At 54.4% G+C, this 21,565-nt stretch overlaps 1 protein-coding gene across 17 annotated transcripts in view; it reads right to left on the bottom strand.

Moving 5' to 3' along the window:
- The window catches only part of Dnm1 (dynamin 1), a 44,117-nt gene that overhangs the window by 21,702 nt on the left and 850 nt on the right, over window positions 1-21,565 (bottom strand). For 11 of the 17 annotated variants that reach the window (XM_013021303.1, XM_013021307.1, XM_013021302.1 and 8 more), the window contains exons 2-10: window positions 7,084-7,157; window positions 6,675-6,824; window positions 6,162-6,365; window positions 5,456-5,554; window positions 5,212-5,372; window positions 4,826-4,968; window positions 4,579-4,714; window positions 4,359-4,426; window positions 3,066-3,204 (exon numbers count right to left, since the gene is read on the bottom strand). In XM_013021303.1, the coding sequence (XP_012876757.1) occupies window positions 3,066-3,204; window positions 4,359-4,426; window positions 4,579-4,714; window positions 4,826-4,968; window positions 5,212-5,372; window positions 5,456-5,554; window positions 6,162-6,365; window positions 6,675-6,824; window positions 7,084-7,157 (1,174 nt within the window). Of the gene's footprint in view, window positions 1-1,381; window positions 1,521-3,065; window positions 3,205-4,358; window positions 4,427-4,578; window positions 4,715-4,825; window positions 4,969-5,211; window positions 5,373-5,455; window positions 5,555-6,161; window positions 6,366-6,674; window positions 6,825-7,083; window positions 7,158-21,565 lie in introns of all 17 variants that reach the window. The other 6 variants (XM_013021308.1, XM_013021304.1, XM_013021309.1 and 3 more) reach the window with 1 other exon arrangement.

Below are 21,565 nucleotides of genomic sequence, written 5' to 3'. Positions count from 1 at the left end.
TTGCACCTGGCTGACTATCAATTATTGATCAAGCCAAAAGAGGAGGAGAAGAAGAAAAGGAAGAGCTGGAGCACCCTGAATGTTGACAGAGTACTGACTACACGGATCATGCCATGTTTTTTCAGTGGAACGGAATCCAGCAATCAAGTCACGGGACCAGCCAGGCACTGGTGGCTCATGCCTGTCACCCTGGCTACTTGGGATGCTGAGATTGGGAAGATTACTGTTTGGGGCCTCTGGGGGCAGAAAAGATCTGCCAGGCCCCTTCTCAGCAAAGAGCTTGATGAGATGGCGCGTGCCTGTCTGCCCAGGTATTTGAGGAGCCCAGCAGGTGGACTTGTGTCTAGGTACAAGCTTGGGCAGGAAGAAAGACTAACACAAAAATAACCAGCAGAAGACAGGGCTGGAGCTAGGGCTGCAGAGTAAGAAGTGCCTGTATAGCAAGCACAAGTGCCAGAGTTCAAAACCCAATAACACACACACACACACACACACACACACACAAGAACTGGGGTGGCACTTATTGGAAACCGGAAGCTAAGGCAGATGTGCGCTCCAGCACACAGCACAGGGGGCTTTTTCAGGCTCAGGTGGGGATGACTCAGCAGAGCTGCAGATGAATTCTGGAAAAGCTCTTACAATGATGACAAAGGAGTCTCTTGCACATCCCTGGAAGAACTGCTTTTGAACAGCCTGGCTAAAAATCCTCAAAATGGCCAAAAGTGGACAAATAGGAAAAAGGCATCTAAAAGGTCACAGACATCTCAAAAGAGGCTGACCCTACCTAACACAGATGGACTGCTGCAGAGGAAGTAACGCAGTGTGCTTCTAGGCAAATTGGTTTTGAGGGATTGCATGGCTCCACTACCCCTGCAGACCTTGATCCCAGATGCCTTCCTTCCTAAATGTGAACCCTACTGTGTTTTTTCCTTTCTGAGACTCTGTTTGCCCATCTGTAAAATGGGTACAAATGCTACCCACTTCTTAGAGCCATGGAAAGGATCAAGCGAGCCTAGTGAGGGCAAGCACAGGCCACTTATGGTACACAGCAGCCACTCAATAAACAGCTGCCACCTCCTGCCACACTGTCATTGGCTGTCATTCTTATGGATGGAAAGAGGCCACTGAGGAAGCTTGGGCCAAAGCCAAGTTGTGTGGCAGAGACGGAAGCCTGGAGGGGTCATTAAGGTGCAGGAAGACCCTGGGTGAGGAGCTGGCAGGAAACACTAGGCCAGGGATCACTGTCCTGTGAGGGTGCCTGGGTCCCTGTGGGGAGCCAAGGAGCCACCATGTGTGCTCAGCAGGTGGTTTCTGCCCACGGGAGGCTGTGGCCTCCAGGAAGGGCCAGCCGGGCCCAGCCCCGCCCAGGCGGCTGGCATACCTTTTCGCTACACTTTCTGATGGTGGACGTGAGCTCACTGACCACCATATCCACACACTTGATACTGGGCTCTTTGAGCTTCTGCACCTGCTTTTTCACTGTGGCTTCAAAAGCGAGGTCAGGTGTGAAGAGGCCCGTCCTGCACCCGGGGAGGAGGTGGGATTAGAAGGAGAGGAGTGAAGAAAGCCACGCGATGGGCTCGGGCTGGGGCTCAGGGGGGGAATGGGGTGGGGGGAGGGGAAGAGGATGGTATAGGTATGGGGGAAGAAAGAGAGAGAGAGACACCAACACAGAAAGAGAGAGAACAGAAGACAATGTGAGCGTGGGACCAGCCTCCCAACATCTCCCAGGGTTGCACCTTCCAGGTGCTGCCCAGCACCCCCAGGGCTCTGTGGGTGTGGTTGGCGGGGAGAGTGTCAGGGACCAAGCCCCTGCTCTGCAGAGATCCCTGTTGAGTCAGGTCCTCCACGCCAGGCTGCCCCCCAGCCCCTCCCCACGCACCTGCACACAGTCTTTAGCTACACTAAGGCTGTTCATTCTTTCCTGGTGCCATTTCTGTCTACAGCCCTGCATGGTTCCCCTCACGACCCTATCCATGCATGCTGTTCACGGTGTTCTAATGCCCCTGCCTTTGCTTCATCCTGACTCCAAACCCCAGCACCGCACCCTCCCGCTGCCAGCTTCTCTGCATCTGGCTGCCCAGGCTGTTTGCATCGACTGCAGAGCAGACCAGGCCGCCCGAAGCTGCCCCGTTACAGCCTGACTCCCACTCTGTAGCTTCAGGCCCTGCTCTACTCCTGACCCTCCCTTCCTCCTCCAGGGTAGTCCTTGCTTCTCTGCCAGATAGGTCTGGGGGACTCAGCTCCAAAAGACAGAAAGAGAGAGAGAGAGGAGGAAAATCAGAAAGAGTAGAAGTCGTGATTGAGTGGGGCCAGGGCAGCAGTGGGGAGAGGACAGGAAGGAGGGAGGCTGGGGGGCAGAATCAATGAGCACTGAACTTGGGAATCTGAAAGCCCCAGCTTCCAGTCATAGCTTCCTCTGAGCTAGTATGACCTCGGGCAAGTCACGTGTTCCTCTGAGCCTCAGTTTTTTCTGCTGTGACATGGGCACCATCCTCCCTGCCCAGCCCTCCCAGGGTGGTTTTGTGTGGCCTGAATGATGTAGCCCGTGGGAGCGAGCTCTGTTCCTGGAAGGCTGGATGGAGGGAGCGGAGACTGAGTGAGGATCCTGAGTGGGAGTGGAGTGAGGATGGGCAGGATGAAGGGACTCATGGAAGCTGCTAGCCCTCTGGCTTCCCAGTCTTCCTGTCAGCCCCCAGAAGGCCCTGTACCTCCCTGATTTCCACGCCAATATGTCCCCAAGACTCCCCTCAAGGCCTCAATGATGACCCCAGCTCTGTGGGCACAAAGGGGGCCCAAGATGCCTTCAAGCCGCCTTCTCTCTCAGCTATGGGGGTGTTTGATCTCTCTTTCAGTGTCCAATCCCTTGATCCCTAGGGCTGGAGGCCAGGTGGGTGAGGTCCCTGAGGTGGTCCCCCTTCCCTGGTCTGTGGTCACAGCGCCTCCCCTACCCCGCTGAGGCCTGGGCATGCTACCGAGGAGGTGGGAGGAGGTGTGGGGAAGGAATGCCTGGCAGCAGTGCAGGGTGGGGGCAGAGGTGGGCGCTGGCCCAGGCTGCTAGTTACCTTCTTGGTGCACTGTCTAACGGTGCTGATTAGCTCCGAGATAACCATGTCCACACACTTGAGACACGGTTCTCGGATCTTCTTCACCTGCTTTTTCACAATGGTCTCAAAAGCCATGTCTGGGGTAAACAGCCCCGTTCTGAACGCCCGGAGCGGGAGAAGGGCACAGTGTCACAGGCCAGGGTCTGTCAGGAGTACCAGGCCAGAGCCTCTCTCCCAACCCCTGATCTGTGCACTGGGGAGCCTCCCATTCCCCTCTTTGGGCCTCCATGTTCCCGTCTGTGAAATGGGCTGGGGAAAATGCTAGTGAAGTGTTCTCTGGAGGAAGGTGAGGGCGGTTTCTGTCTGTTGTAGACAGTCTGCTTTCTCTTAAGGGTTCCTACAAAAGCTGCTGTGTCCTGAAAGGGTTTAGAAATTGCCAAACTGGGTCATCCTTAAGAGCCTTTCCAAGAATAGGGCTTTTCATTTTAAGACTAGGAGACAGGTTTTCCTGTCTTGGCTGATGAAGCTATCCATATGCAAATTCCATGCCAAATCTAGGCACAGAGCCTGTTTGAGTTCAGTCTTCTTCACTGCCTGGCACATAGTAGGTGTTTTAAATGTTTCTGATGAACAGAGCTTTGGAATAAGCATTGAGTGACTCTGGGCCCTTGAAGGGGTTCTAAGCTTTTAAGCAACAATCTATCCCCGCAATCCTTCCTTCCCCACCGGCCTTGGGGTAGCCCAGGAGGGTAGAACGGGCCAGTGGGAGGGACTGGCAGGCTGAGAAGCCATGCCCATCATAGAAGGATGGCAGGAGCAGAACTGGGGACTCTGGCCGCTGTAAAGCAGGCCAGCAGGATGCAGGCAGCGGGTAGCCCACCTTCCCACCTACCTCCCCTGGCTAGAGTCTGTTGAGCTGGGGACCAGCAAGTTGGGATGGGGGCCTGGAGGCCTCTTTTTGTGTGTGTGTGGGCCATGGGACTTGAACTCTGGGCCTGGACACTGTCCTTGAGCTCTTCAGCTCAAGGCAAGTGCTCTACCACTTGAGCCACAGCGCCACTTCCGGTTTTCTGGTGGTTCATTGGAGATAAGAGTCTCATGGACTTTCCTGCCCAGGCTGGCTTTGAACCACGATCCTCAGATCTCAGCCTCCTGAGTAGCTAGGATTACAGGTGTGAGCCACCGGTGCCCGACTGCTGAGGGCCTCTTGAGTCCTTCCTGAGAGGGGCCCCCTACATTCCTCTCTGTGCCTCAGTGCTAAACCCCCTAATCTCTGGGTTCATCCCTCCTCCCTGGGGTCCCAGTACATGCCTAATGCCATGGATATTCTTGATAGCATAGCTGATCTCCCTTCGGAGTTCCTTCTCATCAAACTCCATCTGTGGAGAACAGAGAGAAAGCTGCTCAAGGTCTATCCCCTGCTACCTTAGAGGTCAGACACGGCCCGTTCCATTTTGAGGGAAACCTGAGTGGAAGGTAAGGGAGGGGGGACGCGATCCTCAGCTTCCTGCCCTAGGTCTGCCAGCCATACCTTGACCAGTTCAAAGGGGAAGCGCTCATGGAAAATCCGGTTAATGCGAGCTCCTCCTGACAGCTCGTAGGTATCAATCTGGTCTCCAGAGCCCTCGATGCGCTTCTCAAAATCCACAGCAAACTGCTGGACCATCCTGTGGAAGAGTAGTGTGGCCTGAGGGAGTGGGACTTCATGAACCCTAGGATGAGTAGTGGGGTGCTGGGGCAGCTCAGCGGCGGGGAGCCTGGGCTGGGGGATGTCTCACTGTAGCAGGGCCTTGGTCTTGCGTGCTGGATCATCAGGACGGAAGTTCTTGTATTCCTCCACTTCCTTCTCAATGGACAGCAGCTGGCTTTGCAGCTTGTTCCGCAGCCCCGGCAGTGTGTCCCGGATGTGGTTGGTCAGTTGCTGGGGGTTGGGAGGAGGAAGAAAGGGTTAAGACTATGGTCACAAATCCAGATGCCCACAGGCCCAGGCAGAAAGTGGGATGCCCACGGGCCATGTGGGCACAGTGAGGCACAGATCTGTGGAAAGAGGGCAGCTGCTTTGCTTTTCTGGGGACCCTATCAATATCACCATCAATATACACTTTAATTCATCTGTCCTCAGGCTGCTGGTAACCTCAAGCCTCACCCTGACCTGATCCCTTACCTGGTTGAGGACCTTCTGCAGATAGGGTGTGCCCATGCGGTCAGCCAGGTGGCGGTAGGATGGGTGGGAAAGGAAGAACTTGCGTTCAGCTGCCAAGGCAGCCGTAATGTCCTTTTTGCCATCTATGTCCTTCTGGCTTCGGTTCACTACCCCAATGTAGCCTGTGGATGGGAGTCAAGGTCTTAGACAATCAGTCCTCAAGGGAGGTAGACGAGGCCATGGCAGAAGAGCGGTCTGCTTTTACCTCTGCGCAAGGGAAGCAGCTTGTTCTCCAGCACATCCCGGGCATCTGTGCCTTCGTCCATCAGATCCAGCTTGGTGATGACCCCAATGGTGCGCTGACCTGGGGAAGGGGGCAAAGCAGGAGGGCTGTCCACCCTCACGCTGAAGACCCACGTATTCCTGTGCCTAGCCGTCCTCATCCACTCACCCTCTCCTGGCCTTGCTCCTCTCTTTCATCCTTCTGGGTGCCCCCAAATGATTAGTTTTTGTGTCAGGAGGTTGAATGCATGGCCTCTTGCTCTCCCTTGGCTTTTCCTGCTCAAGGCTGGCATTCTACCACTTGAGTTGTGGCTCAAGTGCCACAATTAAAAATAAGTGTCACACAGACTTTTCTGTGAGGGCTGGCTTCAAACCTTGTTCCTCAGATCTCAGCCCCCTGAGTAGCTAGGATTACAAGTGTGACTCACCAGACCAGGCTCCAGAATGATTGTTTATTTTTTTTCTCTTAACTGTATTTTTTTTGTCTTTTCTTTTTTGGTACTGGGGATCGAACCCAGGATGTTGCACTTGCGAGGCAAGCGCTTTGCCACTGAGCTACATCCCAGCCCTCCAAAATGATTCTTAAGGGCATAAATTTGACTCTGTCACTATCTGACTCAGACCCTACAGGTGCATCCCCCCACAAACTAAGAATAGACAGCCGAAGGGCCATATGCATCGGAACCTACCCTGGGGGTCCACCTCCTTAGCGATCTTGAGAGCATCGGAGTTGGCCAGGTCAGAGTTGGCAGGGGACACTGCCAGGATGAGGCAGTTCTCCTTAGTGACAAACTGCATAAGCATGTCGCGAATTTGGAACTCGATGTCAGGGGGTTGATCTCCCACTGGGACCTTGGTCATTCCAGGCAGGTCCACTAGGGTCAGATTCAGCACTGGTCAGAGAGAGAGCACACACAGGCTTAGGACGGAGGACATGGGAGTGAAGGACCCGATCAGGCTGAAAGAAAAGCCGCTTGGGGGCGGGGCCACAAGAGGCAGGACCAGGCAAATCATTTGGGCTAAAGCTGGGAGTGGGCGTGGTCACAAGGGGCGGAGCTTAAGGGAGGAGAGCGTAAGGGGAGGGGCCACCTGTGGGCGGGGCCTTTGGGGGGAATGGGCGGGCCCTGCGTGTGAGGCGGGCCCACTTGGCTAGGTCCTAGAGGGCGTGGCTAGGAGAGGCCGGGGGCGGGGCCAGGCCTCACCATGTGGCGAGTAGACCCGCAGGTTGATGGGCACTGGCGAGATGCCCTTGTTGGTGCCCGTGACCCGGTCGGTCTCCGCCTCGATCTCCAGGCGCACCTCCTCGAAGTCGGTGAATTTCTTCCCCTTGCAGTGCAGGAACTCGGCATATTCTTTCCAAAAAGCCGGCAGGGGGAGTACATCAAGCCCGGAACTCTACCCGAGTCCCATCTCTCACCCACAGTAGACCCCTCCTCCAAACACAATAACCCATGCCTCCCATTATGGCCTTTTAGCCCCACTGGACACATATGGAATCAAGGCCCAAACGGGAGACCACGCCCTTATGGAGTTGCTCAGCAAGCCACTTCCTCCTTGGATAGGTGGTGGGGTCCTGGAGAGGTCAAACCACACTGCTTGAAGCCCACGTACCTGTGGTAGAATTAACCAGCTGCAGGACCAGAGGGCGTCGGGTGACGATGCCAGATCCTCGGGGCAAGAAGTCCCTGCAACGAGTTAGGAGGTCAGGGAGGGCCAGTGAAGGGGAGCTCTTTCCGGAGGGCAATGCAGGCACCATGTCACCTTCGCAGGTAATTAAGGGGAGATGACAGCCCAGAAAGGTGAAACACTCTCCCCTTGGATAAATAAAAGCACAGAATTTAATGTATCTAAGCTGATAGGAGAGATCAGCTGGATGCTGGTGGTTCACACCTGTAATCCTAGTTACTCAGGAGGCTGAGATCTGAGGACTGGGGTTTGAAGCCAGTCCAGGCAGGAAAGTCCATGAGACTCTTATTAATCATAGAAAAAGCACTGTTGTAGTTCAAGTGGTAGCATGCTAGATTTGAGCAAAAGGAGCTTAGGGACAGTGTCCAGGCCCAGAGTTCAAGGCCCAGGACTGGCAAAGCAGGGGGGGGGGGAGAGACTAGATCAACCTCCTGTGTATCTCTCAGTCAACTGGAAGTCCCTGCCCAATCTAGTTCCTGTGATTCTTCCTAGGAAAACCTGAGGCATAGGGTGGCTGGTGGCCACTGTAGAGAAGGCAGCATCTCCCTCCCACCCCCTCCCCAAACCCCATTTAGCTGGGGTTGTGGCTGTGGTGGATGGGAGTAGGCGAAGAGAACTGAGGGTTCTTTAGTGCCCACTGCATGCCAGCTGCCTTGTGGGTGGTGCCCCATTTTCAGCCCCAGGGAGTAGGGTGCCTTTACATTCCCATTTTACAGATAGGAAACTGGAGATGGTCAAGTTGTACAGGCTGTGTTTAGCAACACAGACTCTCTAGATTCAGGTCTGTCTGTGACTGCTTCCCATCTTTAGTCCCCCATAGGCCCTGTCTCTTTTGAAGGACTGGAGGAGTTCCCAAACCACCCCAGATACCTGCTTGTGCTGATGTCAACTTCAACTGTCTTTTTGGGAACTCTTGAGAGAGCCAATCTCTGTCCTGTCAGCTCTTCTTGTTCCCCTAACCATCACGGCCTCCTCCCCAGGCTGACCCAAGGGCGGAGGCCTCTCTAGGGATCAGGCTGTTAGACTCACAGTCATGGGATTTCCAGGACCCAGAAAATGGAGAAGCAGGACAGAGCCCGAAGGACCACAGGGATTCCAGTCAGCAGTCTCTTTCTTGGAAAGGAACATGGGCTCCTCTGTCAGGCTCAGACTGGTCCCAGACTGAGCCAGAGGAAGACCCAGGCCTCCAGCCCCCAGCCTAAAGTCTGACCCAGACTAAAAAGCTTCCTGCAAGGCAGGTGCTGGTAGTTCACACCTATAATCCTAGCTTCTCAGGAGGCTGAGATCTGAGAAGCAGATCTTCTGTCAGCCCAGGAAGAAAAAAAAATTGGTGAGACTCTCTCCAATTAACCAGCAAAAGGCCGGAAATGGAGCTGTGACTCAAGTGGTACAGTGCCAGCCTTGAGGAAAAAAGCCAAGTGAGAATGTGAGGTCCTGAGTTTGAGCCTCAGTACTGGCACAGACAGACAGACGGACAGACACACACTCACTCACACACACACACACACACACACACACACACACACACACACACACACACACACACACAGAGTTTTCCTGCGCTCAGGCTGTGGGACAGAAGGTCCAGGGACAACAGATAGGCCCAGGACTCCCAGATTCAAGGCTTTCTTTGGGCCCTGCTACTCCAGGGAGAGCAAAGAATGCTCCAGAAGATGCAGAAGAGGTAGGAGGACATTGCTATAATAGTGAGAGGTGGACGATGTATCCATTAATCCTTTCCACTGTCAGTCAAGTACTTTCCTTCTGGTTACCCTGGGAGCTACAGAAGGGCAGGGCCAGCACAGGCCCTGCGCCTACATTCTGAGGGAATCCTAAGTCCTCAAACTGTGTCCTGTATAGAGATGATCATTTTACAGATGAAGTCACTGAAGATCAGAGACAAATGACTCACTCAAGGTCACACAGCAGACCCAGGGTTCACCTAAGAATGTTTTGTTCTTTTGGGTGTTTTTTTTGTATGTTTTTAATACTGGTCCTGGGGCTTTAACTCAAAATCTGGACACTGTCCCTGAGCTTCTTTTGCTCAATGCTATAGCACTCTACCACTTGAGCCAAAATTCCACTTCTGGCTTTTTCCCCCCTTCCTCCCTCCCTTCCTTTTTTCTTTTGGTATCTAATTGGAGATAAGAGACTCATGGATTTTCCTGCCCAAGCTGTTTTTGAACCTCAATCCTCAGATCCTAGTCTCCTAAGTAGCTAGGATTATAGGTGTGAGCTACTGGTACCTGGTCTTTTTTTTTTTTTCTGCTGGTCCTGGGGCTTGAACTCTGAGCCTAGGTGCTATCCCTGAGCTTCTTTTTGCTCAAGGTTAGCGCTCTATCACTTGTGCTACAGTGTCACTCTAGCTTTTTTGAGTAGTTTATTGCATATAAAAGCCTCATGGAGGGCTGGGAAGGTAGCTCAGTGGTAGAGTGCTTGCCTTGCATGCATGAGGCCCTGGGTTCGATTCCTTAGCACCACATAAGTAAAAAAGAAAAAAAAACCGGAAGTGGTGCTGTGGCTGAAGTGGTAGAGCGCTAGCCTTGAGCTGAAGAGCTGAGGGACAGCGTCCAGGCCGAGTTCAGGCCCCACGACCGGACCAAAAAAAAAGAGCCTCATGGACTTTCCTGCCCAGCTGGCTTCAAACTGCAATCCTTAGATCTCAGTTTCCTGAGTAGCTAGGATTACAGGCATGAGCCACTGGCACCCAGCTTGTTTTATTTTTATTTAATTTAGGTTGTGAGAGAAGAAGGTTGTGGGGCCTGAACTCTGGGCCTGGGCTCTGTCCTTCAGCTCAAGGCTAGTGCTCTACCACTTAAGCCACAGTGCCACTTCTGCCTTTTTCTGCTTATGTGGTGCTGAGGAATGGAACCCAGGGCCTCATGCATGCAAGGCAAGCACTCTACCACTGAGCCACCTTCCCGGCCTCTGTTTGTTTTTACAGACAGGTTCTATGCCTCTGAATTAAAATCCCATGCTAGCCTCTAATTCAGGTTTTGGGTTTTTTGGGTTTTTTTTTGTCAGTTGTGGGGTTTGAACTCTGGGCCTGGGCGCTGTCCCTCAGCAATTCAGCTCAAAGCTAGTGCTAGTGCTTTACCACTTAAGCCACAGTACCACTTACAGTTTTCTGGTGGTTTATTGGAGATAAAGAGTCACAGAATTTCCTGTGTGGGCTGGATTTGAACTGCGATCCTCAGATCTCAGCTTCCTGAGTTTAGGATTACAGGCATGAGCCACAGACGTCTGGCTTCCAATTCAGCTTTGAACTCATGATCCTCACCTCAGCCTCCCAAATGCTGGGATTATACAAGTGTGTGCCATCATGCCCAGCTTTTTGTTTGTCCATTTTGCAGGGCCTATGCTAAGTAAGCCCTCTACCACTGAGCTACATTTCCAACTCCAGAGCTTGGACTCTGGATCCCAGAGCCTAAAAACTTCCCTATTCAACTGTGCCACCTCCCAAGCCTGAGGAGCCAGACATGGGTTTTTTATGTAATTTAATTAAATCCGGTCTGTGCCAGGCCCTGTGCTGGGCTGTGAGGACGGAAGGGGATGAGTCAGACAGTTCTCCACCCGAGGCCCTCTGTGTGGTGGGAGAGACAGACAAGTAAACAGATACTGCAATGCAGCGTAGAGAGTATTACAACAGAGAGGGCCTGACAGCACAGCAGGAGAGGATTCACTGGGCGGAGACTTTCTGTCTCTAGCTCTCCTATCCTTTGGTCAGTGACTTCTTGGGGTATGGCCTCCAAGTTCTGAGGGTCCCCCGAGCTGTGGAGATAGAACATCTGTTCTCGTAAAAGCTCCCTCCAGTGGGCATGGGGGCTTGGATCCACCCTCTTCCCTACCAACTCCTGGACAAGCGAAACCATAGCAACTACTGTTGCCATGGAAACTGTGGGACGTCTGGGATGGTTGGGACTCCCTCGCCCCACGCCATGCAGAGACATGGGCCTTTCCTGAAGTTCTTTCCTGCAAGGCCTCTCTCTGAGCAGATGTGCCCACTCAGACCTGGTGGGCTTGAGAGGAAGGGTCTCGAAGGTGCCAGGCAGAGGGTGTGGGAAGCTCAGGGCTGGAGAGTGCTGGGTGGTCAGGGGCCTGGGACAGCTTAGCATAGTCACTGCCTCCCTGTGGCTGCTTCAATGACAAGCACTTAGTCTGGTGCTAGTGGCTCACAACTGGAATCCTAGCTACTCAGAGGCGGAGGTCTGAGGATTCTGGTTCAAAGCCAGCCCGGGCAGGAAAGTCTGTGAGACTATTCTTTTTTTTTTGGTCGGTTGTGGGGCTTGAACTCTGGGCTTGGGCGCTGTCCCTGTGCTCTTCAGCTCAAGGCAAGCGTTCTACTGCTTGAGCCACAGCGCCACTTCCAGTTTTCCAGTGGTTTATTGGAGATAAGAGTCTCACGGACTTTCCTGCCCAGGCTGGCTTTGAACTGAGATCCTCAGATCTCAGCCTCCTGAGTAGCTAGGATTATAGGTGTGAGCCACCGGCACCCGGCTTGTGAGACTATTCTTATTTCCAGTTACCCACCAAAAAGCCAGAAGTAGAGCTATGGATCAAGTGGGAAAACACCAGCTTTGGGGTAAAAGCTAAGACTTGGGCCCAAGACTCAGGGCCCAAGATTCAGGGCTCAAGACCTGAGTCTAAGCCCCAATTCCAGCACAAAAAAGAAACAAAGCAAAAAATAAGTACTTATGTGCTGTTGAGATGGGAAGGCAAGGCCATGTCAGAGGCAGAGTCTCTCCTCAGAACCACGCTGAAATGCGATTGTAATAATAGTCACTGACTTGGTAGTGAGAAGCCACTAGCCCTGGGTTCAAATCCTACAACCTTCCTTTCCCCACTAGGTGCCCCAAGACCATTCTTTTACTCTAAGCTGCAAACACGTTTGCCATAACTGGGAGCTGTATGAACCAGGCCCTCACATACACACACACACACACACACACTGTACAGCAAGGGCAGAGCCCACGTCTGGGGCACCACAGCTGCACATCCTCTAGAGGGGGCTGCTGAGGACTGTCCCTGCTTCTTAGCCTCCTCTAGGGGCACCCCACATTCAGCCAGGAATCCAAAACCCCATACTTTCATTGGGGGCCTCAACTGAATCTCGGGATTCTGACTGTGAAACCATGAAGGAAAGAGGGAAACTGAGGAACAGAGGCTTAGAGACCATCACAGCCCCCACCGATCACTTGTCCAGAAAGAAGTCCAGAGCCCAGGGAGCTCAGAGGGCAGCGGTGATGGGAAAGGTGGCAGCCCAGAACCCAGGAGGCTCTCTAGACAGACGGTAGACAGAATGCTGGACTGGCACATAGTATGGCTACACAGTGGCCATGCGTAGTATGTGCTCAGTCAATGCTGAAAGGCAGGATCATGGCTGCAGTTCCAGGCTCTTCCCCTCATAGGGACACAGGCCCACTTCAGCATTCTGTTAAAGGCTAACAGATCCCCAGGGGGATGCAGGCCTGAGTCTGCCCGCCTCCGGCCAGTGCCACCCCTGTACCTCCTTCCCAGCTCCTGCTCAGGCAGAGGGAGGGAGAGCAGGTGCTTAAGACAAAATGTGCCGGGCCCACCAGCCTCGGTGGCCATGCGCTGAGTCCCAGTGTGGGGTAGATGGTAACTCGCCAGCTCTTCCCCACTCATCTTGAGCAGATGGTAGTTCCCTCAGGGAGGCCTGGCTTTGCCATCTGCAGAGACACCTTCAGACCTGAGCTCAGAGAAGACAAAATAAACACCTCCCAGGATCTCCACTGCCACCCACTCCCGGGGAGAAGGGCCTACCAAAGGGCTGAAGTGACCCCATCTCTACTCTAGGACCCAAAAGCTCAGGGGCCCTGCTGGATACAAATGATGTCAATAAACAATGTGCCTGGTTTGATGTGTGGCAAGCAGCGGTCATATTTTAGTGCTGGTCTTGGGGCTTGAACTCAGGACCCGGGTGCTGGACTTTAAGGTGTTTTACTCAAGGCTGGCACTCTATCCTATGAGTTACAACTCCACTTCTGGCTTTATGCTGGTTAATTGGAGATACGAGTCTACAGACTTTCCTGCTGCGGCTGGTTTCAAATCTCAATTCTCAGATCTCAGCTTCCTGAGTAGCTAGGATTACAGGCGTAGGCACTGGCTCCCAGCTCACAGGGGCCATTCTTTCGTCCCCTGTTATCTTGGACTCTGATGTCACAGAGGCCTGGCACTAAAAGCCAGAGATACCACTCCGAGTATGTGGCACTTGAGCCTCAGCTTCCACAATCACGGATGGCTGGGAGGCTTAGCCAAGTTGATGCCTGAACAAACAGGTTAACAGTCCCGTACTGAACACGGGGGAACTGCAGGCTAGATTGTCCTTGGGCAATGAAGCCGAGAAGGAGTTGGAAGAGGGGCATCCAGGTGGCTGGCCGGAAGAGTAGGGATGGGCCTGGGTATTTCAGGCCAAACAGAGCCCCTGGAATCAGTGGAAGGCAGGGCTGGTGGGCTCTGAGACAGCCAAAGCAGTGGGCTCGCTTTGAGGGCATGGGAGTCAGTGGGCCAACAAATACAGAGGGAGGTGGTAAGGTAACAAGTCCCTCTCTGTTCCCGCTGCCCCAGGAGATCTAAGGCAGCCTGCGGCACAGCTCATGAATTTCAAGCTGAGGTTTGGCCATTTCGGGGCAATGACGGCCGTTTTCAGTGTCCGTGGAGCAGGACTGAGTCTGATCTGTTCGCCACAGGCCAGCTTCACTTCTACCCAGCGGGAGCTAGCATGTGCCCTTCTCCAGGACTAGTAGAGTGCTCCCGTTTCCCATTGCAGAACATGGAATCTGAGATACAAGAAGAAAAGGTTCTTGTCCTAGGTCATCATGAAGCTGGTGACAGGGCCAGGCTACCACAGAGGGTTCTGGACTCCAAGCCCCGTGTTCTCTCCTCAGTAACAGAATGACAGAGAAACTGTCACCTCTCCCCCTCCTTGTTCTTGCAACTTCCTTTTTTTCCTCCTTCCCACCTTCCTTTCCTTCATCTTTATCCTCCCCTCCAAGGGTTGAGCACATTTTCAAAGTGGATATAGATAACCAGGCAGCAGTAGCTCACTCCTGTAATCCTGGCTACTCAGGAGGCTGAGATCTGAGGAGCAAGGTTTGAAGCCAGCCAGGACAGGAAAGTTGATGAGACTCTGACCTCCAATTAAAAAAGAGCTGTGGCTCAAGTGGTAAATCACCAGCTTTGAGCAAAAGAAGCAAAAGGACAGGCTCTGAGCTCAAGCCCCAGTGCTGGCACACAGATGCAAAGAACAAGATCATTTGCTCTGTAGCTGAAAACAATTCACAAGATACATAAAATATTCAAAAAATAAAAACCATCAACACTTGGGAACAACCATTGCAAGCATATATTTTTTTTTCCTTGAACTCAGGGCCTGGGACTGTCCCTGAGCTTCTTTTTGCTCAAGGCTGGCACTCTGCCACTTGAACCACTGTGCCACTTGCAGCTTTTCCTGTGCATGTGGTACTGAGGAATCGAACCCAGGGCTTCATGCATGCTAGGCAAGCACTCTACCACTAAGCCACATTCCCAACTCTGTAATCTTTTGAATAATAGTAATCATGGCTAATGCTGCTCAACTGCTGACTGCTGGGCCTTGAACATCTGTATCCTTCTGGGTGTCTTCCTGTGGTGATGGAAATGCTCTAAAATTAGCTCATGGTGATGGTTGCAGAATTCTGTAAATATGCTACAAATCACTGGATTGTGCAACTAAAATGGGTGAAATTTATGATACACAAATTACACCACAAAAAAAAAGCCATTTAAAAAAGTTCTGTCCAAGCCAGGTGCCAGTGGCTCATGCCTGTAATTCTAGCTTCTCAGGAGGCTGAGATCTGAGGATCATAGTTCAAAGCCAGCCTGGGCAGGAAAGTCCGTGAGACTCTTATCTCCAATTAACCACCAGAAAACTGGAAGTGACGCTATGGCTCAAGTGGTAGAGCACTAGCCTTGAGCTGAAGAGTGCAGGGACAGCGCTCATGTCCAGAGTTCAAGCCCCACAACCGACAAAAAAAAATAAAAAGCTCTGTCCTCTGGATTGACGCATGAGTGGTTTGTAAAGTTAATGGAATCCGTTCCCTTAACACCCAGGGGAAGAAACTGAGGCTCAGAGAGAGGAAGCCGTGAACCGCTAGGTAGGTGTCCATACTTCCTAAGCTTAACACCTATCAGCACCTCTGGGACATTTCCTGAAGTTGTTCAATATAGAGCTACACCAGATTCTTCCTTCCTTCCTTCCTTTCTTTTCTTTTTTCCTGCCTGGGCTGGCTTTGAACTGAGATCCTCAGCAGAACCTTATCTCTTTATCACAGTTGCTTGATGAGGAGGAGGCTCATCTCTTCCACAAAAATATGGCATGCTCTCAGCCTCAGTTTCCCCACCTATGGCTACTAAGGGGAGGTACTGAGACCCTGGCTGTGAAGGTCTAACGCAGAGTGCCCACAGGGCCATGTGCCTGCCATGTTCTTTATTTTTGCCAGTTCTGGAGCTTGAACTCTGGGCCTGAGCACTGTCTCTGGGCTTTGTGCTCAAGGCTAATGGTTTACCACCTGAGCCACAGCTCCACTTCTGGCTTTCTGTGGTGAATTGAAGAGTCTTATGGACTTTCCTATCCAGACTGGCTCTGAACTGCAATCTTCAGATCTCAGCCTCCTGAGTAGCTAGGATTACAGGCATGAGCTGCAGGATGGGCCATCTTTGTGTGCTCCCTGGAGCTGGGAACTTAGGCAGGAAGTGAGCATGTGTTCACATGTTGCAACCCTCCCCACCCCCATCCTGGCCTCCTTTCTCTCTAGAAGACGAGATGCATCTGGGCCAGTGATAAAAGAATAACATGGCAATAAATAGATCAGATGTGAATGGTAACAGGGTTGAAGCTGCTGACTGCCAGTCCTCAGCCCAAGGCAACAGGCCCCTTCCCCATCCAGGAACAGATGGAGGTCCATCCACACCTACCAGAGGAGTGCTCATGGAAGGCATCCTGGAGGAGGTGTTGGCTGTTGAGAGGCTTGGAGGGAGGGCCAATGAAGGGGAGGGTTGACAAGGCAGGGGGGAGGATGGAGAGAACCAAGGATGATGTCACAGGAGAGAGAGGCCTCCCTCGTTTCTTCTACCACCTGCAGTCATTCAGGGAGGATTAGCTGGACTGGGTGACCCCGCCTCAAGGGGGGGGAGTTCAGTTTTGAAGATAAGGGGTCCAGAAGGAAGAGGTTATACAGAGGGGAGGGGCTACAGAGAGTTCCCCACTGTTGGGCAGAGAATGGATGGAGAGTAGTGCAGGGGTGGAGGTAGCTGCCTTGGTGATTGGGTCTGCAGGAGTTAGGGACTGGATTATAGGAGGGGAGGGGAGGTGGGTCCCGGAGCCTCAGAGACCATGCTGACACCTTCCAAACCTAGCATTTCTTTCCTGCGAGATGAGGGGAGAGGGCTAGGGAAAGGTCTGGTTCCTATCCTGCCTCTGATTCAACTGCTGTGTGACTTCAGGCAAGTGTCCTAGCCTCTCTGGGGCCTTTTCATCACCTGAAAACCTGGAACTATCATGTGCTCTTGCTGCCAGTGGCCTGTTGGCTTCAAGACAGCAGCAGTGGACCAGTCTCTGGGCTCAGGAAATGACAGAGCTGACCCTGGGCCTCTCACTTGATGGGGCCCTTGGGGCTCCCTCTGGCCCCATCATCTCCGTGGGGCAAGGCTCCCCATCCTCCCCTGTGCACTGTGCGGTCAGGATTCCCCCAGGGAATTCTCAGCCAACTTCCTGGGTCTCCCTCTTGTGAGCCAACTTTACTTCAGAGGGCAGCACAGGCCCACGGAGAGCCTTTCTGGGGCTATGGATGGAGCTGGGACGCTGGTCTGGGGTGTCCACGTGTGAATACCGATGAATCTGGAATCGTGCATTCAAAGCCAGCCTGGGGGTGGTGACAGGGGTGTTGGCTGGGGTGGGAGGGCAGAATGTATCGCACCTGGCAACCCGTCGCTTGAGGGCTAGCGGGAATATTTGCACATATGGCGTGTGGGCCTCCTGCCCACGCCGGACAAACACTGCTCATGCCAGCTTCCCCCCACCCCCAGGCCTGGCCGTGTACCCACCCGCCCGCCTCCCTCCCCGGGAGGGGTCTCCACTCGCTGACCCCAGCAAGAGCCACGGGAAACTGGATTCTCCTGGCGCCAGGATCAGATGCTGTCTGCCAGGGTCACCTTTCATCCCCAGCTCTGGGCCTCAGGGAGAGGAGGGGCAGGCGGGGCTGGGGGATGGATGCTGGTCCCTGAGTACAGCCCAGGTGCATGCCGGGATGTGGCCCATGTGGTGGGTACATGCTCTGCCCACGAAGGCGAAGGTGTCTTGGAGGACAGGGGTGACACCTTCCCCACCTGCCGGTCTCAGCAATGGCCTCTGCTCCTTCCCATGGTGGCCACATTCAGCACTGGGTTACTCTTTGGCTTGTCCAAGTCCAGCCTTAGTAGCACTGTGGGGGTGAGGGGCTTTCCTGACACTCCACTGCACACCACACTCCTTCCTTCCATGCCAGGCTCCTCGGACCTGTCTAATGTCTGTCTGCAGCATCACCTGTGAGCTCCCAAGGCCGGGACGGATCTGGCTTGCTCAGTCTCGGCTGAATCTCCAGGACCTGGCACACAGGAAGTGCCAAGAAACATGTCGGTGACTCCCTGGGCCTAGGATGCCTGTTTCCCTTACTCCTCTTTGGCCTCAGTCTTCAAATCTGAGAAATATAAGATCACTAGCATGTATCTTGAAGCGTTCAGAGGTCAAAATAGAGGCATTTTGGGAGGGGGTGGGAATAGGGTATGCTGGTCCTAGGGCTTGAACTCGGGGCCTGGGTGCTGTCCCTGAGCTTTCTCACTCAAGGCTAGCACTCTACCACTTCCAGATTTTCGGTAATTAATGGGAGATTCATTACCAGGAGAGTCTCAGGGATTTGCTTGCTTTGAACTGAGAGCCTCAGATCTCAGCTTTCTGAGTAGCTAGGATTACAGGTGTGAGCCGCAGGTGCTTAAAAGCACAGTGTTTACTAGTGAGGAGTGGGCTGTGGCCCTCAGACAGAGAAGGGGTCAGGGACCATGCTAGAGCTAAGTTCATGAGGAGATGCGGGCAGCCAGGGAGGCTGTGGGGCTGGGTGGGAGGTGAGGAGCATGGGGGGGGGATAGCATTAACCTAAGCCTGTCTCCCAGGATGCCCCTTGGGCTGGGAGCACAGGCTTCCTCTGGGGTCTCCAGCCCCATGGTGGATGGCGTGCCCCCTCCGTCCATCAATTCCATCCTACAGGCTTGGCCGAAGGACTGGCATGCCCTCCAGCCCAGAGCTGAAGGAATGCACTCAGAGCTCTGCTTTGTGCCTACAGAGGCGGCCTCGTGTGGCTCTCTCAGACCCCAGGGCCAGGGGGCTCATCTGCCAGCGCCTGCCTGCCAGCCGCTCTGGGCCCTGGAGGAGCGCTGAGGGAGAGGACATGGGGCAGGGGCTGGAGGGCAGAGCAGAGGGCCAGCAGGAGGCCCCTTTGGCCAAGGGCACCAAGCATCTGTTCAGGAAATGGGAGGAGTTATGGGGTCATGAACACTCCTCCATCTACACCTACCCCAAGGTGATCTCATTTCTCATGGTTAGCATCCCGTGTCTATACTGACAGCTTCCAAATCTATATTTCCAGCCCACATGGACACGTCTAATGGGCACCTCAGGCCCAAGTCCTCCACCATCCTCCAGATCGGCCCCTCCCAGGCGCTAATGTCAACTCCCGAAGTGGGAGCTCCCCTCCCCGTTCCGCATCCATGTACCAGCAGCACTGCCTCCAGCCAGGGCTGCAGCCCCAAGCCTGGGCCCTGCGGCCCCGGGCTGGCAGCCTCCCTGGCGCTCTCCAAGTCATACACTGGCAAACACCAGCTAGCGTCACTCCATTACTAAAAAGCATAAGTAAAAATGGCAGACACTGGGAGCTCATGCCTGTAGTCCAAGCTACCCTGGAAGCTGACATGTGAGGATTGCAGTTCAAAGCCAGCCCAGGTAGGAAAGTCCATGGGACTCTTAACTCCAATTAACCAGCAGAAAGCTGGAAGAGGAGCTATGGCTCAAGTGGCAGAGTGCTAGCCTTGACCATAAAAAGCTTAGGGACAGCATCTAGACCCTGAGTTCAAGTCCCAAAAACCAGCACATGCACATACGTACGCACACACTAATAATGAAAACAAACCCCAGCTCCCGATCGTGGTCAAAGGGCTTTGCAGTCTAGCTCTGGCCTGCCATTATCAGCCCACCTCACCTGGCTGGGTAAATGCCAGCCATCGTGGGGCGTCTATGCTTCAAACCACATCAAATTGCTTCCTTTCCCCAGGGCCTTTGCATCTGCTGTTCCCTGGCCTGAAATTCTCCTCCCTCAGCTGCTCAACACATGGCGGGTCATTTGCCCAGTTCTCCTTCTAGGTGCCGCTTCCTTCTAGAAACCTCCTCTGTCCTCCCTGTGGAAAGCAGCCCTAGCCGACATAGCCACACCCTCCAGCCGGCTCAGTTTCTCCCTCTGGAAGGCAGAACATTGGATTTTCCACCACAGTACCCCCAGAGTGAGTCACTGTGAGCTCCTCACTCATGTCTGCTACATGACTAGATGGCTCTGTTTTCCCTTCCGTGAAAGGGGCCTGAAGAAACCGCATAGATCCAGCCAAGTCCTAGCAGGGTCCTGGGCAACTACTGGACCACCTGGATGCCAGCGCCGGTACTGGGTTTTGGTCTGGCCCGGATTAGCCTATTTCTTCTGCTGCACTTTCCACTTCCTCTCCATGGGGGGTTGGCTCCCAGGAAGCCCCAGGAGGCAGGGTTGCTGTCACCATGATCACGGGCCTGGGGACCCAGCCCTAGGTAAGAGAGAAGGCAGGCAGGGCTGGGGGGGAGGGGGGGCTCTGTGTCTCAGTTTCCCGGTCCAGTCCTAGCCTCTTCCCTAGCTTTCCAGCCCTGCTCTTCCACACCTTCCTGCTGGGGTGGTAGTCAAGGACATTGGGGTGCAGAGAGCAGCAGCAGGACCCCCATCTCCTGACACAGAGTCCACAGCTTGCTCTGACAAGCAAAGAGCCATGAAAACTGGCCAGGCACCAGAGACCCGCAGCCTAATGGACTACCAAGCCTCCTCCCACGTGCTTACCAAACGCTTCCAGGAAGGGAAGGCAAGATAGCAGATGTCAGAGTTCCCAACTCCACAGATGGGGAAAATGGAGGTGGACACATCACACACTCCCCAGGCTCTCAGAGGCCAGGCCTGGCCAAGGTCAGGAGCCAGGGCTGTGGAGTCTTGTCAGGTGCTGTCCTTCCCAAATGCATGACCTTGGACAGGTCCTGTAACCTCAGGAGGGCCTCAGTTTCCTCATCTGTAGGGTGGGTATCCCAAGTACCTGTCTGTAGGGGGTTGCAGTGAGCCTGTGCTTGGTAGACGGGAGCACTCTGTGTATGCCTCTGTCTGCAGGGTCCCTTCCACCCCTGACTGCTGCGCCCCGGGGCAGGGGTCCATCCCAGAGTGGCAACTTGCTCCTATCTCTGCAGCCTGGAGTCTTGTGATCAGCCAGGGGCTCTGCGGGAGCCGGGAGCCTCCCTTTCTGCTGACCAGATGGGCCCGGCCGCCCCCACAGCGGCTTGCCACATCCACTCGAGTCCTCTTCCCCCACCTGGGGGTGCTTGGCTGTAGGCTTCCTAGGACATGGGGAGGGGGGGGGAGGGCAGAAAGCGGGAACAGCCATCCATCCAGTCCAACTGTCCGTGTGAGACCTGGGGACACAGAGGCTCCTCGAAGGCAAGTGACTTTGAGGTTTGACACCAACCTGGCTGGTACCCAGGATGTCACCCCGCCCCCAACTGCAGCCCCTCAGAGGGGAGGGGGCGGCCTCCCCCTCCACAGGCCCGTCAAGGTCACCGTGCGAAAGCCAGAGTGTCTGGAGAGGTGAGGGCGGGAGGGAGGTGATGCGGGCCAGGTCACGGTCACACTGTCACCCCCCCCCCCGCCTCCTCCCTCGTCCCGCGCGGCCCCCTCCCTCCTGCGGCACCCGCCGGGCCTCGCGATCCTTCTCAGAACAAACCCCAGCTCCCGGTGCCGGGCTTTTCCCGGGGGTAGCCTGGGGGTCAGGACCCCTCCCGGCCCAGGACCCCTTTGTCTCAGGGCCGGCTCCCTCCGCGGCCACCGGGCCCTCCCAGCGCCTTGTGGGATCAGGGGCGGGAGAGAAGGGGGGGGATTAGGTTCTGCAAATGGCTCCCCCCCCCGTCCCCGCCATCCTCCCCGCCTTAGTCATCCCTCCCTGCGCCGTCGTCTCCCTCTGCGGGGCCGAGGGGAGCGCGACCCCGACGGGCGCCCCCCGCCCGGGGGAGGCGGCGGGGCCAGCGGCTCAGAAAAGGATCAGACGT

The sequence above is a fragment of the Dipodomys ordii genome, unplaced genomic scaffold (assembly GCF_000151885.1).
Source record: "Dipodomys ordii isolate 6190 unplaced genomic scaffold, Dord_2.0 Scaffold55, whole genome shotgun sequence".
Taxonomy (NCBI): Eukaryota; Metazoa; Chordata; class Mammalia; order Rodentia; family Heteromyidae; genus Dipodomys; species Dipodomys ordii.
This window is presented reverse-complemented; position numbering and strand designations above follow the sequence as displayed.